Genomic DNA, 16,784 nt, shown 5'->3' on the forward strand with positions numbered 1-16,784 from the left:
TTGTTTTCCTTCATTCTTTCATTAGCTGAAAAAACATAGCTGACATTCCAGCTGAAAAACCCCTGAGATTCGGTATCAATGGCAAAGTTTGAACTCATTTGTGAATCCGCCCCAAAATGATTTGTCTCTGGTTTGCATACAGGCCTAGAAACCATAATGGGACACTAGAGCTGACACCAAAGACATTCAAACTAGATTTTTATTTATTTATTTATTTTTTTTCCCCCAACTATTTAGCCTGAAACCCATTTAAAACCAAAACTGTCATTAGAAGAACAGCAGACACCCACAGCTTACTATTTACTTTACAATTTCCTTCAACAGCCAATTAACCAGTAAAACTTAACTTCCTGGGGGTACAGACTAAAATATTTTGCAGTGTAGCGATGGTGTTTTTTCCTCGCTTTAAAAGCAGTCAAGGTGAATATTTGATTACTTAAAAAGTGTTTTTGCTTAGTGTTATTTCCTGTTTTTCCATGACTTCTAAAAATAACACAGTAACATAGTGAAAAAAAAAAAAGGTGAAACACTCCTTTAAACCTGACAACACCAGAGAGAAAATAAGATGTTTTTGGTACTAAGGTGCTCGGGCTGCTTCCCAGAACTGGAGGCTTAAGTGGAACGTCACTGTTTGACCGACAGGTGCTCTCCTTCCCTGAAACAGGAAACCAGTACAGGGTGCACCTGCCTGGCAGGCGCTCTCACTAGTGGACTGCCTGCTCCTGGATTTCTAATTGGCCCAGCTTGCTCTGAAACTTTAGTAAATATTACAAAAACCATTTATAAGTACAAATTGGACTCTGATTTGTATAAACTAGATTTATTAGGCTACACTAAATATTTACATAAACACACCTGGATTCTTTTAAAATTGGGAGCAAACATCTTGTGATGCTACCAAGATGAATTGTGTGGTTTTTTTATATACATACATAAAAAAGACAGATCCTCTGAACATGTACTATGAACAATGACTAAAATATAAAATAAATGATAATGATAAAAAGCAAAACAAAGGCAAATTGTGTGAATAGTTAAAATTTGCAAGTTTACAAGTCTGTTTTTAACATATTTAAGATCTAAATCAACCATGTCCCAAAATAAGGCAGGTTAAAGCTTCATCTTGTTATTTAGCCTTGAATGTTTTCCAGATTCTATTTCTGGGGGTTTTTATGCCAACTGACATTTCAGCCGGCAAAATCTTTGCATTCTCACGAAAATATGGAAAAAGTGTTCCTGTGAAAGTATATTTGATGGTGTGAACTAGCTTTTTCCGGCCAAGGTCAAAGAATGTCAGTATTCCTTGATCATAATCGAGCTCTATTCTTAATTTTTGTGGAATAAAATCTTTGGCTACTTCTGTTACGTAATCCTCCGGGGTAAGCTGACGCAGAATATTGCCGCAAACACACATGTAGATGGCCCAGATCTCATGGGAACACCAACTCCTAGTTTGAGTTTTAGTTTTATTAGCCACACCTACAGCCCAGTAACCACCCACTTCCACATCCCAGCAGTGTTTCCCAGAGGTAAAGCCTTCATAGCCGAGAATGTCGTTAAAGTTCAGCCTCTCAGGATTGAAAGGAAACTGCAGTTCCTTTATACTTGTTGTTGAACGAGTCAGGTTCTCTAATACAATCAGAGATGAGCCACCGGTGTTTGGATCCAAAGTAACTGGAGCTAAACAAACACACAAAGGTTACTGGAGCTTTCTGGCTTTTATTTGTATTTAATCCCAAAGTCGACATGTATATTCTACAGCAGACTGTCTAAATATGATGAGATGAACCACAGATAGATTACTTACTGTATTGTATTTTATCTGCCATCTTTTTCCAGACTGAGAACTGCAGGTTCCCAACATGTTTAGCCTCATCCATTAGTGCTCCTGATGGAGTCTCTGGGTCTGGCAGCTTGAACTCAGATCTGAAAGAGTAAGAATATATCAAACACTTGAATTTTGATGACTAAATTCCATCCATCACTTTTCTACCACTCATCCTGCACATCTCTAAAATGCAGCAGTATAAGCAGAAATCCTGACCTCCCTGTCTTCAGCCACATCATCTGGCTCTTCTGGATGGACATCAAGGTATTTCAGAGCAGGGCAAAAGATAATTTATCCAGAAAATCCAGGGTTCGTCTTCCCCTAATGGGGTGTCTGAACCACCTCCCCTGAAAGGCATCTGGCAGGACAAGATGCCTGAACCACCTCAACCGGTTATTTTTGATACGGAGAAGTATCTCAAGGTGCTTTATTTGTCACTCTTAACATGAGACGTGAAAGCACAAAAATTGTCTCAAGGCCCAGAGAACATAGATAAATAAAGGATGAAAAGAAGAAAAAAATAGTAAAATAGATTGAAAACCATAGATAAGAACAAGTATATACTTTACTCAGTCTTTGTCAGAGGAATTAATTTCGGCCACTTGATTTTACAGTCTCAGACTCAGAACTGCCTAAATACTGTAATTTTACCGTATTACCTTTGTACATTAAAAGTAACTTTGATAATTAAAAGTTATGAGTATTTCTATGGCTCCCATTTTTTTAATTAAGTCTAAAAATATCTTCAGTCATTAACAAATATTAATTTTATGCATGGTACTAGCCTGATGGAGGAACATCAGCTGGCTGCAAAATGACTCGAGAAACTAAAACTGAACTCTTACTTAAAAGGTCAGAGAATTATCTTGTCAGTCACTTTAATGTTTGCAGAAAGTGAGGACATTTATAATACAATAATGTTTGGAATGTGTGGAATAATAAATCCTCGAACTACAGAAATCAACTACAACAGCCAAGATTGAATAAAATACTCTGTTTTGGGACTAAAGTTAATCCCTTCTAAGCTGTATCCCATCTCTACTGTACACAGGTCCATCTGTAACTTTATGGGTTATCTTTCTTACAAACACACACACACACACACACACACAACAAATAAACTATCATTTAACATACCTCTTCAGGTAAGTTAACACACCTTTTCACAGCTAAGAAACTATTTAAAGATATGCCCCAACTTAGCTGCACTGTAGAAACTGCAGCTAATTGTACATGAGACACCATCTGTCAGAAAACATTGTATCTCCTACTTCAGAGCAGGTACTTTCCTAGCATGATGCACATGATTGGTCTAGATGTCATAAAGCTCCAGTCCCATGCCCTTGATTGTTTGAACATAAGAGCACAAATATGGGACCTGCCTTTACGATGGACTCAGAAACAATAGTTTTTAATATTGGCCTTTTAATGGTTTTAAAAACACAGATGAGTAGATCAACAAGAAGCCCGTGTGTGATGGAGATATTACACCATGATATGGAGTCAACCACCAGCTGCTGCTTGCTGCTGAATCACATCAATGCTCCTAGCTGCAGCAAGGATGCAGCCAAAGAGAAAGCACTAGAGGGTATGTTGTCCGTCATGGAGCTCTCCAGTCTCCATAACCTTCTGAGAGCCACTAACATTGTCTGGTCTGATATTGAGCTAACAGGTATTCATGAAATAACCCAAAAGCTGCATGAAGCACATAAATTATTCTTTTTAAAGAAACTGCTTCAAAATGAGGGGGAAAGTGTCCATTATCTCAAAAACACAACACAGCAGTGGAAATCTATTTCATGAAGTTCAGAATTGATGGGTCTGATGTCAGTTTGACACAGTTTTAATCCGTGTTTGGTTTTTTTGTTTTCTTTTTGGTTTTTTTGGGTTTTTTTTTTTACATAGTGCTCAGTTTTTAATAAATAAGTCCATAAATTAGCTCTGCGTAGTTGTGGTTTCCGACAAATACATTTTGGAAATGGGTACCAGGTGACAAGCAACAGTTTGTCATTTTAAAGTGATAGGTTCAAGAAACTTACCCTTTCATTGTTTTTCTGAGATTCTATCACATAAAGAAAGAAAAAGAAATAAATAAATCAATTAATCTAAATATTTTTAAAAAATCTGAAATGAAAATATGAACACAGACTACTGGTGATTACCAGCAGAAAAGCGAGGTCTTCTGCTCCCAACGCCTTCTTTATGGTTTGGATTTTTTGTTTGAGTTCACCAATCTCTGCAGTCAAGTTGAGAATCCTCACATCCATTGCTTCACTCTTCAGTGCCGCTTCTTTCCGACATGCATCTACTCTTGCAGCCTCCTCTGCTCGCAGGAACTGGTAAAGTTTCCGAAACTCAGCACTGATCTCCCTCTCCGTCTGTTGAGCCTGGAGCTGAGGAGAAATGGCTTTACAGTGGAAGCAGACACTTCCTTAATATAGGCATTAGCTTGAGACTTACCTGTATGTGGGTGGCCATTTTATCATAGGTGAGTTTTTTACTCCCAAATGATCCCAGTTTACTTTGTAGATTTACCAGCTTGATCCTGAGTTCAGCCTGCACGTAATGAAATGTATATATATATATGTAATGTATGTGTATAAACTCTGGATCAGTTACATCATATTAAAGTTCAACCTTCTCCTCAAATACTACTTACTCTGTAGTCCTCTGCTGCTTCATTGATGGGAATGCAGCTGTGTTGTTTGTGTGCTTTAGATTCCTTGCAAACCAAACAGATGGGTAGTCCGTCGTTCTGGCAGAAAAGTTTGCGCTTCTCATTGTGCAGGAGGCACAACTCGTTAGATCTCGATACCAATGTCTGACTCCTCTCTTGTCTCAGGGCCTCAGACAGATTCTTCAGCGCCAGGTTGCGCGGTGGCTGAGGCATTGGAAACATCTCTTTACAGACCGGACATGTCTTCTGGCTGCTCTGTCTCCACCACTCCTGAAGACAGTACTTACAGAAACTGTGACCGCACAGCAACACGACGGGATCATTAAATATATCACAGCACACGGGACAGGTGCACTCCACTTCCGATTGAGAGACTTTTGAGGCCATCGTGTTGGTTTCTTTGCTGGTTGTCTGCTTCGGCGTATCACAATTTAAGTTAGTTTCACTTTTACTGGCACCTGGGTGTAGACTTCCTGTTTCTTCTTCCTGTGTAAAGAGGGAGGAGAGCATGTCGTCATTTCAAAACTGTTTACAATGAACATTAATATGCTAGCAGCTGAATAAATGAATGAATGAATGAATGAATGAATGAACAGGTTACACAGTACAAGTGCAGGGGTCATTAACTGAGCATTTATGAGTTGATTCAACTGATTCCTTTCAAATTAAACTTTTTTTCCCCTGCATATTCAATTAAGCTTCCTCATTTCCTTCAACAAACAAAGCAGTTTGACTTGTTGTGACGTTGAAATGAATGAAAAACAAAAATCCTTGTCCAAAGCAACCATGAAGGAAAGACTTCTTAAGAGTTTATATTTACATATTAACATATTTTCAATTTGTACAATATGATTCATACAAAAAAATTAAACAAGATATTAAAAGTGGATGTTTACTTGTCTTTATGTAAGTTTATCTGTTAAAAAATGTCTAAATGAAAAGGACTGTCTAACCTATTTGACTTATATCTGTTATGGGAATATGTCTGAATGAGCTCAAATAACAAAGTATCTAAATATCCAACAGTAAGTTCCATAAAAAAGGATATCTCTTCTTTCTGGATTATAGATACATACAGCTCTGAAACCATAGTTTACCATGATGTCACTGGTGGGGAGACAACCAACAGGGAATGTGACCCTGCCTTTCAATCCTAGGAATAGAATAACAAAATGGTCACAGCTGATACGTTGTTCAAATGAATGCTCTAACAAGTTTAGTAAAAAATATCATCCCATGGTCCTTGGTTATAGTTGGATTACATTCATGGTTCATAATGATAGTGCTAGATGACAATGCTAATTAAGAAAAGAGAGGGGAGGCATTATATTAAACACGGTTTGATACATTTTTGTGTCAATGTTGTTTTTTTTTTACCAGCAGATAGTCTTACTATTGCAGAAAACTACAAAACCTTTAGGAACTATAACAGAGAGTATAATAGAGTTTAAATCTTGTGAGGGATTTTGAAACAAACAATAATGCCAAACAGCCCTCAGACTTCTTGATGCAATAATGGCAAATTAGTCAAAAAGCAAAACAATATCACAGACTAGTGGAGATATCTAAAATACCCACAAGATGTTAATTTATTCTGTTTAAGAGCAACCAAATGTTACTGTACAAAAAGTCTTCATTTTTATACATTGCTAAGAAAACAGGAAATATGTGGAGCAATTTATTAAAGCATGTGCAAAACATAGCTGAAATATAAGACAAAAATTGAGTTTGAACAGTTCTAACAAGCTTGAAAGTCAATATTAAGTTTAATCACTACTATTGTTCAGCAGAGCCTGAACCACCTAAAACAAGTTTTCTTGTAATTTCTTTAAGAAGTTTTCAGGAACAGTTCTCCAGGGTCTCTTGAAAGAAATTCAAAAGCTTTTCTTCAGATGCTGGTTGCCTTTTGCCCCATTCTCTGTTAAGATGATCCCACACTGCTTCAGTAATGTTGAGATCTGGGTTTGTTTTTTTTTAGGTCTTTATGAGACCAGTTGCAACTGATTTTCCATCCAGTTCTTGTGTCATTTGTCATACCTCAGCCTTTTCTCCTTGTTTCCTTCATTAAAAATGGCCTTTTGCTACCCGCCCTTCCATGGAGACCATTTCTGATGATGTTTTACACCTGCCAAACTGTGCTTTGTTTGGCATTCTTTGCTGATGCAACCAAAACAATGTTTAGGTGCAATGACTGGACTGAAAAAGCAGCCAATGTCCAAAGAAAAACTCTGAAAAACCTTCAGAAATACTGGAGAACTCAAGTTTGGGTCTGTGGAAGGAAAATATCTAACAAAATAACGGATGATCAAGACTTTTATGCATTACTGCATGGAGATATTTCTAAAAGTAAAATATTGGTTTATCTTGTGGTTGTGTTCAAGTGTGTCATCTCTATATTTGGCTTTTAAAGAAAATCAACATTTTCCCTAATTTGTTAAAAAAAAAAAAAAAAAAGTCCAATAAATCTTCAATATGTCTGAAATAAATATGATCAAATACAAAAAAAATTATCACATAATTTCAAGGAAATACCACACACCCCTTCTTGAATTCTTGAATTCAACCCCCACCACTTTTTCTCAGTCTAATTTTTAATGTTAAAACACTCACATAAGTTACATACATCAGGTTCTCAGCACTGAAATTTACAAGTGATTTGCCCCTTGACCGCTGCAGCAAAATCTATCAAAGTCAGACTCTTTTAACATGACATCACAAACCATCAAGTGGTCCCATAAAGTGCCCACTGTCTCATTTATATATCATGCAGCCATTATGCCATGTTAAAATATTAAAATTGGAATCAAGTTACGATCTTCTTTCACACGTGTATGTGTGTCAAGTGTGTGCAAAACATCAACCATTTGTGCCTTGGTGCTGGGGTTAGCTGTCAGCCTAACGCGTTATCCATATCTCTCACAGAGGAAACTCTACACAGTGCAAGCTCAGTTACATAACTTTTCCTCTTACCTCTCCTTGTGTAATTATCACAACTGGGAATAGTGGTGCAGGAGTCGATTTTTGTGTGACTGTTACTGCACTTAAATATTATATCCATAACCATAAAACATTCAATGCACATAAAGCCAAGTGTTCTGGATCTGGCCACAGTAGCTTCCCCAGGGTGGTGCAGTAAAGATGTCCTTAGCCACCATTAGGTGGAGAGAGCCATACAAAATACTTGACCATGACTGGGATTGGACGAGAGCAAGAGCACAGCTGATAAACTAATTTTATTGGCCTGATTTCCCAACTCCACCCCAACACACGTAAACCCACAAACACACATGCTTTCAGACCTCTCTGTTAAGACTCTGAATGTGGGACAAAATCACACACTCTCTTGTGCTTTACATCTTCTTTCTCAGCTGCTCTCACACCCTCTCAATCATCATCTCAGTGAGTAAGACATCTGCTCCATCATCTGCCTTGAGGGAAAAAGGACTTGGAAGGAATTCAGCAAGAAACTTTTCCTTTAGTACAGGCTAAGTGAGAGATACTGAAAACCATTTGGAAAGTTAAAATCACCTGAAACTAAATGGGTTTATAAGCCTGATCACCCTCTGAAGAACAGAAAAGTATTCAAGGACAATAATTGTAGAAAAAAAAAAAACATTTAGAAAAAAAACAATCTAATTACCATTGTGTTTCACCTCTCTTTATTAAGTGTGTCAGTTCATTGTTGCTCATGTAACCAGAGAAGCAGTCATGCAGCAAGACATTACAGGAATTTACGATGTGTTAAATGTTTCCTTTGTTCCTCTCTGCAGCAGCTCGCTCTGACAATTAGGGAAGGCAGCAACCTGCGGTGAGCTTATTACCACCCCAAGCTATGATGTCTTCAGCAAAATATTTGTGCCCAATTATTTATTCGATACGACTAGTAAGATACCATTTCATTGCAACTAAACATGTGCAAAGACACATAACACACCCTCATCCTAATTAACAAAATGAATTAATTTGATATGGTTTTTCTTCTTACTTTTGGTGTTGTGGTAAAATCTGAAACCAAAACATTAGATGCTCCAGACTTGTTTCCATGTGCTTAGCCCCTGAAATAAACCCCAAGTACTGCTTGACAAACCTATTTGAGATAGTTGGTGGGTGCAGGAAAGGGAGAGGTATAGGTTAGCTGTAGTAATAATTATTAATCACTTTTGAAATGCTGCCATGTCACATGCCACACCGCTCCACTAATGACCAGGCCCATCTTTCACCGAGTATTTTTATCTGTGTGCCCTGACACTCGGCTTCTAGAGTCGTCCTCTCGTTTTACATCGTCAGCACCTCGACCCAGCCTGAGCGCAAGTTCTTCACATATCTATAAATACCAGCCAGCTAAATGGCATTTTCTATCTCCCACCCCCTGCTTGGCAAGAACTGGAAGCTCTGTGACTTGGCAAACGCATTCACAGTCCTGCACCACTAAACATCTTGGGGCTTGGGCCCCCTCCCTCATCTCAGCGTCACCCTCAGGAGAACAGATCCATCTGCCACTGCCTTAAAATGCCAAAGGGGTTTCATTTTGATTGAGAAGCTGCAATTAGTTATTATCAAGATTTTGTAAAAGTAGCCAAACATCAGAGCATTGCTTCTGGATTAACTTGTAACACTCCAGGTGTGGTTAAAGCATCAACATGCATCTGTGCTTGTTGCCTCATTCAAACACTTTCACACACAGGAAGAGAAATGCACAAACACCTGTACAAGCTTCCTCTGTGCAGAATGTTCTGCCAAGATCTTTGAGCTTGCTGACATGAGGCGCTAGAGACTGCAGGTCAGCGACAGCTTCCTGCTATTTTGGGCTGCGTCACAGCTTGAGGTTTTAATTCATTCTACCAGAGTGTGTCAATCACTTAGCGGCCAGAGTCAGACCTGGAGTTGCTGCTGGAGTAAGAGGCAGGGAGGAACACCATACACAACCATATTCTTCTCACTAGAGTCAAACAAGATGAAAGAATAAATGTGACTAAACTGTATTTTTTAAAAAAAGAAAAATATCTTAGCCTTTAGTCACTATATGTCGAACTGATGTATTAAATCTTGATGAGTCAGATAATGTTGGGAGTCAGAGAGAAATCCAACCCAGTTTGTTTTTTTTTTTTTCTTTTTTTTTTTTTTTTTGCTCACCCTTGAGTGTCAGCTTCATCAACCCTCAGAGATGTGCTCATTAAGTAGTGGGCGGGTGGTGGTGAGCTCTAACACATCTGCCGACCTCCAGAAACCTTATGAAAGCCAGGAAATTTCTGCCCTCTTTGGATACTTTTTTTCCCCATTCTTTTATAAAATGATGGATACACATCATGTTTAGTTAAGCCCAGGAAAGAAATACTGGTTTAGTGCAAAACTAATACCTTACATAACCTACATGTTGCTATGTGTATGGGACCTGGTGCTACGCCCACTGGGCTATTTATTAATAAGGAATGTACATAATTGTGGTTATCAGAATTTTTAAATATGCCAGTGGGCTTTTGAAGTAATTTTTGTAGAAATTTTGTTAAGGAAAAAGACTTTTTTGAGACGTCTTTTATTTTTTTTTATTTAAATAATTTGACAAGGCTTTGGTTTGTGCAGGTTTACTCTGTGTTGATAGCAAAGGAAAACTCACTGGTAAAAAACACAATCTTATAACCACAGGGTATTATCTGACAATGAATCAGCTATCTGCATTTAAACAACGGCTGGCACATGTAATCGCAAGTTTTGGCCTGGATTCCCTTTATTTGATATCCACCCGGTACACAGGAAGACCAGATACATTGGCCATTGTCCCCCAGAGACATGGTCATGAGACAGTGGTTGACAGGTTCCCAGGCTGCTACATTGCATCTTCTACTGTTTTTTGAGGTCAGTTGAGGTGACTATAGACAGGTTGGCATCTAATGTGTAAAGTGTGTTATGGTCTTCACTGAATTGTATCAACAACAGGTGAAATAAAGCCACTGATTCCTCTGTAGATGCTTTCAGAAATAGTGCAGTAAATATAACGACGCTTTGGAGACCTTCCCAAGGAATTGCATATCTTCATTTCCCCAACAAAAATAGCTTCAATAAAACCTATATTTCACAATCAGGCACACATTAAAAAAATATTAGTGCAATGTGGAAATTGTCATTAAGAACAGCTGTTCACATGTTAGGTGCAGTCATATGTTCAACAAATGTGCATAAACTTTAGGACCAATCAGTGGAAAATACCTCACTTTTGTGTTGTCTTGTGGTGGGACATCAAGTGGGATGAGGTAGAAGCAAAAAAAACAAACAAACAAAAAAAAAGATTTTGAAGACTGAAGACCTGTGATCGTCCTTAGTTTCTATAACATTAATGCAAAAAAAAAAAAAAAAAGGGAGGTTGAATTCATGAAAACATTGTACAGTGTTTGGCACAAATGAGGTAAAAACTGAACCCCACCTGATTTAGGTGAAGAAGCCATAACTGCAATACAAGGAGAAAGCTGCAGATTTAAATAAGTACACTGTTCCATAATGAGCTTCATGTTATGCTAACTTTCTTAGTTTTTGGATACATTTTTAAGCATTGTACTTATCTGGTGTGTGATCGTCAAGTAGTGGCTGGTAAATGATTGTTATTCTCCCTGCTAGCTTGCTACTGTTTGCCACGCTACTGCCTGTTCACAGGCTATGCCAAGGTCTCAATTTGACCCTCCCAATACAGTGCCAAAACACACATCAGTCATCATGTGGTGTCATGCTTACTATGCATGGCATTATATGACTTTGCACTGCTCACCCTGTCCAGTCCCATAAAGTAAATGACTAAAAAGCTCAGTTGTAAAGCAGCGTCACCTTGCAGGATGACATACCAGGTTTCAATTCTCAGCTGTTTCACTGTGGAATTTGCATCTCTCTGTAATTCCCTTCACTCTTAGGATCTGTGGCAGTGGTGCAATGCAAAGAGAATATTTTTACTAATCTTTGGTAATCGCTGCGGCAACAAAAAGTGATGCCCTTTCCTGTTATAGCAACTACATGTTGACTGTTATTGATGTACTTGATCTGAGGCAGGACATACACATTTATTATTCTCCATTAAATAGATGATACATATATAATTAGGAAAAAATTCCCTTTTCTCAAAGTCTCATCTTCTTCATGTTATTCTTTCACACAATGTTATTTGTCTTTGTGAGTGAATCAGCCAACCAGACCCACAGAGATGTGAGGTCAGAGGAACTCTTCTCACTCTGAATAATATTACCAAAAAGACCTTTGAATCCCATGAACAGTTCTTGTATTTGTGTATATATGAGAAATAAAGAGATTAAGAAACGGAATGCATGTAATGTGTGTGCATTTCTTGTGTGCAAACATCAGGAGGCTCTCTAAACCAACAACTGGAGAGCAGAGGTTGCTGTGATCACTCTAAAATAAATGACAGTATGATAAAAGAGAACTAGCCAGCGGGATCCAGCGGTCACAGAATCCATAAGCCAAACACTCAAATTTTCAAATAAACAAGGCTCCACGGTCAAATCTATCATCTTTCTGCGGCCCCTGTGAAGCAACGCTGACTTCACTCCCACAGGATCTATTTGAGCAATGCTGTGGAATGTTTGTTATTTTGTTATATATCTCCAGGATGTTTTCTGGCTTTTATTGGCATAATTCATCCCAATTTCTCCATCTATAACTGCATACAGATTAAACAGTGCCATGTTTCTTTGCTTTCATATCTGTTTATAGTATTTCCAAAGGGCTTTATTTCAAGGACAAGTTCTCCTACTTACCTTTCTATATATATTAAGCTATGAAAACAGCTTTGGCATTATTCACAATGGTTTATATTTTACAGGGATTTCTGTGGAGAATGTGATGCCTCCCCATTGAAAAGCTTGTAGTGCTTAAGGGATGTTTTAAGCATACGTCTTAAATCATTTGGCAGATTTTTATGACATTTTCATTGTGATTATATCAAGGCTATATTTAGCTTAAATTGTACAAAAGAAACAGATATTATCTCTTTTTCTTATTAGACTTCATTACACAAGTTCCTGAAATAACAAAACAGAGAAAGTGGTCAGTGGGTACATGTTGTTTTTGTTCAGATGGGATATTTAAAACTGCGAGCACGTCATTTGGACCAAACTATTAATAAGAAGTCATTTTGGTGCCCTCCCACCCCAGATCCCCTCCCTCCCTCTCTGACTGAACCCCATTACTCCTTTTGGATTCTTGCCCAACTGTGTCTGCATGGCAGCTGGACGCATGCGCAGCGGCACAGGTCTCAATTCTGTTCAATACCTCTGAACAGCCTGGTGCGCAAACTTGGACGCGGACTTAAAATAATGTTATTTCCCGCGGATGTGAGCGTTCCTGTCACTGAGACAAAGACTCGGAACTTGAGATTAAGTTAGTAAATGTGATTACTCTGCCCAGAATTACTCCTGCGACTTTTTCTACTTTTTTTTTTCTCGGACTTGCTTGTAATGGCCAGCATTGGCTGAAGTGTTTTGATCCAGTCAGTGACAGCCTGCGAACAGCAGGGAGAGCTGTGCGGCGGCCACACAGCAGTTGATTATGAGCGCTTCCAAGCACTGAGGGGAAATCTGGAGCTGATTTCTTGCAGAAACGACAACGATAATTTAGAATACAGGTAAGCTGTGCTGGCTCATATGTTTTATTTAAGTAAATGATTTAAAATTTCATTCTATTTCGTTTTTGGTGCCATTTCAAATCTATGATTTAATTCTACCAATAAGTCACACTTCAGGTGTTTCAAGTCTGAGAGGACCTCCAGCTGTCAGTTGTTGATTGATGTGCAGAATTAGAAGTAGTCTTCAAAAGATATTCTGTTATTTAATTGTGCCTTAGGTTAAAATAAATAATTCTTTTTATCCTTAAAAGAATTAATGAGAAGTTCATTTTTTTTGACAATGACCATATAAATTGCCAAATTCTGCTCAATATTGAGTCATTTTCAGATGTTTAGAATTAATGTGTGTATTTTAATAATTTATGGATACACTTTTAATCATAATTTAACAGCTGAGTAACAGGAAGTCATTCAGCTGCATCTCTGATGAATTTGTGTTTTCTATAAGGGGTTTAAAAATGTATTCAAACAAAACGAAGATTTGTTTTTTTATTTTATTTTTTCATTTATTCCTACATCTGTGACTGCAGCTCAGTGCTGTTTCTCTGTTAATCCAGCGGTTAGTGGACACATGAGGCAGTTTGGTCCCCACGCGGTGCTCTGTCTCCATCCCGTCAGGCATCCTTTGCTTTTTCTCCCCATCGCTCCTCTCTTCCCACGTGGAGTTTGTGTTTATATTTGATATGTAGGAAATGGGAATCTTATACTACGGCCCGGCTCACGGGGCTTGAATGGTCCCTCACTATAGGCCTGCCCCTAACAACATGACAAGTTACACGCCGACGCAAAATCTGATAGGGGCCTATGCGCCGTAATCCGTACAGATTAGATTTCACATTAAGAACTCATACTTAACCAACCTGTATTAATGCGCAAGACATGGATGAACGGGGAAGGATCAAATCTTTCACACGGAGAAGCTTGAAAATGCATGATTGCTCCAGCCGTATTTCTTTAACTGAATATAGCCGTTGAATCATAATTGCGCTTAATAGGAAGCTCCCTTTTCGAGACTGTGAAGCCGAAGGACGCTGACAATTATTCTCTCATATAGGCTGTTAATTTATTTATGTATTTATTTAATTGCTAAGCAGTTAAAATGTGTCATTATTGGTCATATTAGAAATTAAAAGTTGATTCATATTGAATGATTTCTTTTTTCTGTCCTAGGACCACATCTATAAACAGCTAAAAAAAAAAAAAAAAAAAGCAGCTCTACAAAATTGGATATTGCACACGGAGAATTATAAACAAATTTTGAAAATCAGACCGTAATTTTTAATTGTGCCTATAGGTAATAAAAAATGAAAGCCTCAAACATTTCATTTTACAGTTTCCATTCATCATTGTCTTTAAACAGGCCGATATGTTTGCTTAAAATGAACGCTTAGGCTATATATACAGATATATATATATATATATATATCATATTAAAATGTGATGTTGTCATTCTTTTTATTGTTGGGACTCTTAAGCAGTTTAATTTTCTCATAGAGTGCCCATTCAGTGGTTTATGTGACCCCAGATGAGGCCTGTCTACATCTCGTGTGAATGATAAAACATTTGGGGGGAAAAAGAACAAATAAATAAGTAAATAAAGGAAAGGGGGTGTTTTCTTTTAAAGTGTCATCTCGGTTGTTGCGTAAAAACAGTCGCTATAACCGATCAGGTTTACATAGAATATAATGTGACTTTACACTGCAGCCTGCGGTTTGTTCCACATTGTCCCCTCGTTGGCTTTCAGGGCGTGAAATTACCGCAGTGCAGCCGCGAGGTGCACTTTCTAATCCTCCCTCCGCCGCCCTATATGTGTTTCTTATGTCGCTGTCAATAGCCATAGTAAGAAATATAATTCTCTCTTCTGGGACGCTGAAGGAAATGACAGGCATTATTGATCCCCTGTTTAGTGTCAGGTAACTGAGTGGATTTAGGGCCGCACGAGTCACTGGAGTGCGTGGAAGGAGGCGACACACAGGCCTTCAGTATAACATTCATCATGAATCAGCGTTGTTAAAATAATTCAAAACACATCTTTTATCCTCAGTGTAACTGTGTTAAATATTGTAGATAAAACAGTATCAAATGTTATTTTTCATTAAATGTCTTGAATTTATAAACCCCCATTACATCACCTAAAAAAGGAAGGTAAACTTTGCTCGTTTAAGGTTACTTTACAAGTCACACATTTACGTTAAATACATAAGAGTCATGAAAAAAGAAGTAAAAAGCCGAAAAGAAAGTGGGCTGATTATGTCCTCCACAAAGGTGAGGTATAAAGAAATATAGAGGGAGAGGGAGGAGGAAGGGGGGTTGAGGCTGGAGGCTGGGACACAAATCAATTCACCTGAGAGACGCATTATTGTCTTCGGTTTCAGGCCAGGAGGAGCTGAACACTATGAAAAATTAAAAGGATGCCAGTTAGTTTAAAGGATCGAGCCAGTGAACTCCTCAGTGAGTCACACACACATTGCATAAATGCTCACAGGACCACAGTTTCATGGTTGTAACTCGTGTTTTGAATTGAACTTTAAGTTGGAATTAAGTAAGATTCTGATCAGTAAATGAGGGAATAAATATTTATAATTTCCTTTTCCTTTTGTATTAGTGCAACCGGTATTCACACAGATATTTGCTCATGTATTAGTTATACACAAAAAGAATTGTAGCTTTTCAGTGTGCAATTGCAGAAAAATAATTAGCTTGATTAAATTCTGCAGATGCTTAAAAAAAAAAAAAAAACATTTTCATGGACAACATAAGCTGAGAATGGTTCAGTGGCACTCCTTACATGGCTGGGAACTGCAGATCTAATGACAGGGCAGGACTTTTGTGTTTGCATGTGAGTTTGCGTCTTTGCAACCTATTCTTTTGTTCAGCTGTCAAACTTTCCTGACGCCCTTTGCGTGTTAAATCAGAGAGGAGCCATTTTGTGCTCCTCTGTTGGGTGATGGCATTGTTGTCTATTGTTTTCAGCAGGTCTTCTGTTGCAGCGTCACATTCTGCATTTCAGTAGGAGAGATTGTCAAGAACCAAGTGTAATTCGCTGATAGCAACATCTTATCCCCCTTAAGTTGTAGACAATCGCCTTGCTTCCAAACTTCTGCGCCAACCTGTCTCCTGTCTAGTATTAATGGGGTCACTCACTGTCTTCATGCACTAGCCAGCCACTGTGTCTGTGGTCCAGAGCCAGCCAAGCAGCCGTATCATTTACACTTCTCCATTTTCATTGTTGATATTTACTTCTGCAATTATCTCTCCACTTCACCCTCAGCCGAAGATGATATGCTGAAGTTAACACTGCCGCTTCCCTCCCTTAGTCTCCTGTTGCTCAAACATAAACACAATGGCAGAAGGTCCAACTGACAGATACAAACAGACATAAAAAATTAGTACAGTATGGTGGGTGGTTTCACCCACAATGTAAGTGATCAAATCAGGCAAAAGAAGTGGTTTCACTAATATCCCTTCCAAGGAATTAGTTCAGGTGATCATTTACCATTAAACTTGGTACAACCATTGACACGTGTTTCATTTTCTCATTCGTGCCTCTCAAGTGTGGCGGAGAGAAACCATGGAGGCCTCACAGGACCTCAGCGAACAGATGGTGAGTTAAAGGCTACTGTATGCATGCAAGTGTGTGTGTCATTGGATGGGTGAGT

The 16,784-nt window shown here is 38.3% G+C and overlaps 2 protein-coding genes across 12 annotated transcripts in view; one reads left to right on the plus strand and one right to left on the minus strand.

Annotated features, from left to right (window-relative positions):
• Nucleotides 1–226: 226 nt before the first annotated feature.
• On the minus strand, nucleotides 227–10,850 carry LOC121633992 (E3 ubiquitin-protein ligase TRIM35-like). 8 transcript variants are annotated; one of them, XM_041976372.1, is made up of 9 exons: nucleotides 10,715–10,849; nucleotides 5,603–5,658; nucleotides 4,793–4,987; nucleotides 4,488–4,709; nucleotides 4,289–4,384; nucleotides 3,991–4,221; nucleotides 3,868–3,890; nucleotides 1,808–1,926; nucleotides 227–1,680 (listed from the first exon to the last, which is right to left on the minus strand). In XM_041976372.1, exons 3-9 carry the CDS (start codon nucleotides 4,826–4,828, stop codon nucleotides 1,127–1,129), a joined length of 1,281 nt encoding a protein of 426 aa, XP_041832306.1. In that variant the 5' UTR covers nucleotides 4,829–4,987; nucleotides 5,603–5,658; nucleotides 10,715–10,849; the 3' UTR covers nucleotides 227–1,126. The 8 variants fall into 8 exon arrangements, with proteins under 8 accessions (XP_041832306.1, XP_041832299.1, XP_041832300.1 ...); XM_041976365.1 differs by having other exon boundaries at nucleotides 4,488–4,991; nucleotides 5,582–5,658; nucleotides 10,715–10,850; XM_041976366.1 differs by having other exon boundaries at nucleotides 4,488–4,991; nucleotides 5,582–5,658; nucleotides 10,710–10,850.
• A 1,934-nt stretch (nucleotides 10,851–12,784) lies between these two features.
• Nucleotides 12,785–16,784, plus strand: part of eya4 (EYA transcriptional coactivator and phosphatase 4) — a 45,412-nt gene continuing 41,412 nt past the window's right edge. For all 4 annotated transcript variants that reach the window (XR_006009122.1, XM_041975983.1, XM_041975982.1 and 1 more), the window contains exons 1-2: nucleotides 12,785–13,125; nucleotides 16,680–16,729. Coding sequence is in view for 3 of the 4 variants with exons in the window: in XM_041975983.1 (XP_041831917.1) it covers nucleotides 16,697–16,729 (33 nt within the window). In the remaining variant the exon portion in view is untranslated. The remainder of the gene's footprint in view (nucleotides 13,126–16,679; nucleotides 16,730–16,784) is intronic.

This window comes from Melanotaenia boesemani, chromosome 22 (genome assembly GCF_017639745.1).
Source record: "Melanotaenia boesemani isolate fMelBoe1 chromosome 22, fMelBoe1.pri, whole genome shotgun sequence".
Classification (NCBI taxonomy): Eukaryota; Metazoa; Chordata; class Actinopteri; order Atheriniformes; family Melanotaeniidae; genus Melanotaenia; species Melanotaenia boesemani.

Bases quoted from the DNA above. Each gene is read 5' to 3' on its own strand.
- LOC121633992 (XM_041976365.1), bottom strand. From the start codon at position 5,605: ATGGTAAACTATGGTTTCAGAGCT. The intron at 4,992-5,581 runs GTATGTATCTAT...CTCTTTACACAG, and splicing joins TAAACTATGGTTTCAGAGCT to GAAGAAGAAACAGGAAGTCT. The intron at 3,891-3,990 runs GTAATCACCAGT...TTTATGTGATAG, and splicing joins AAGACCTCGCTTTTCTGCTG to AATCTCAGAAAAACAATGAA.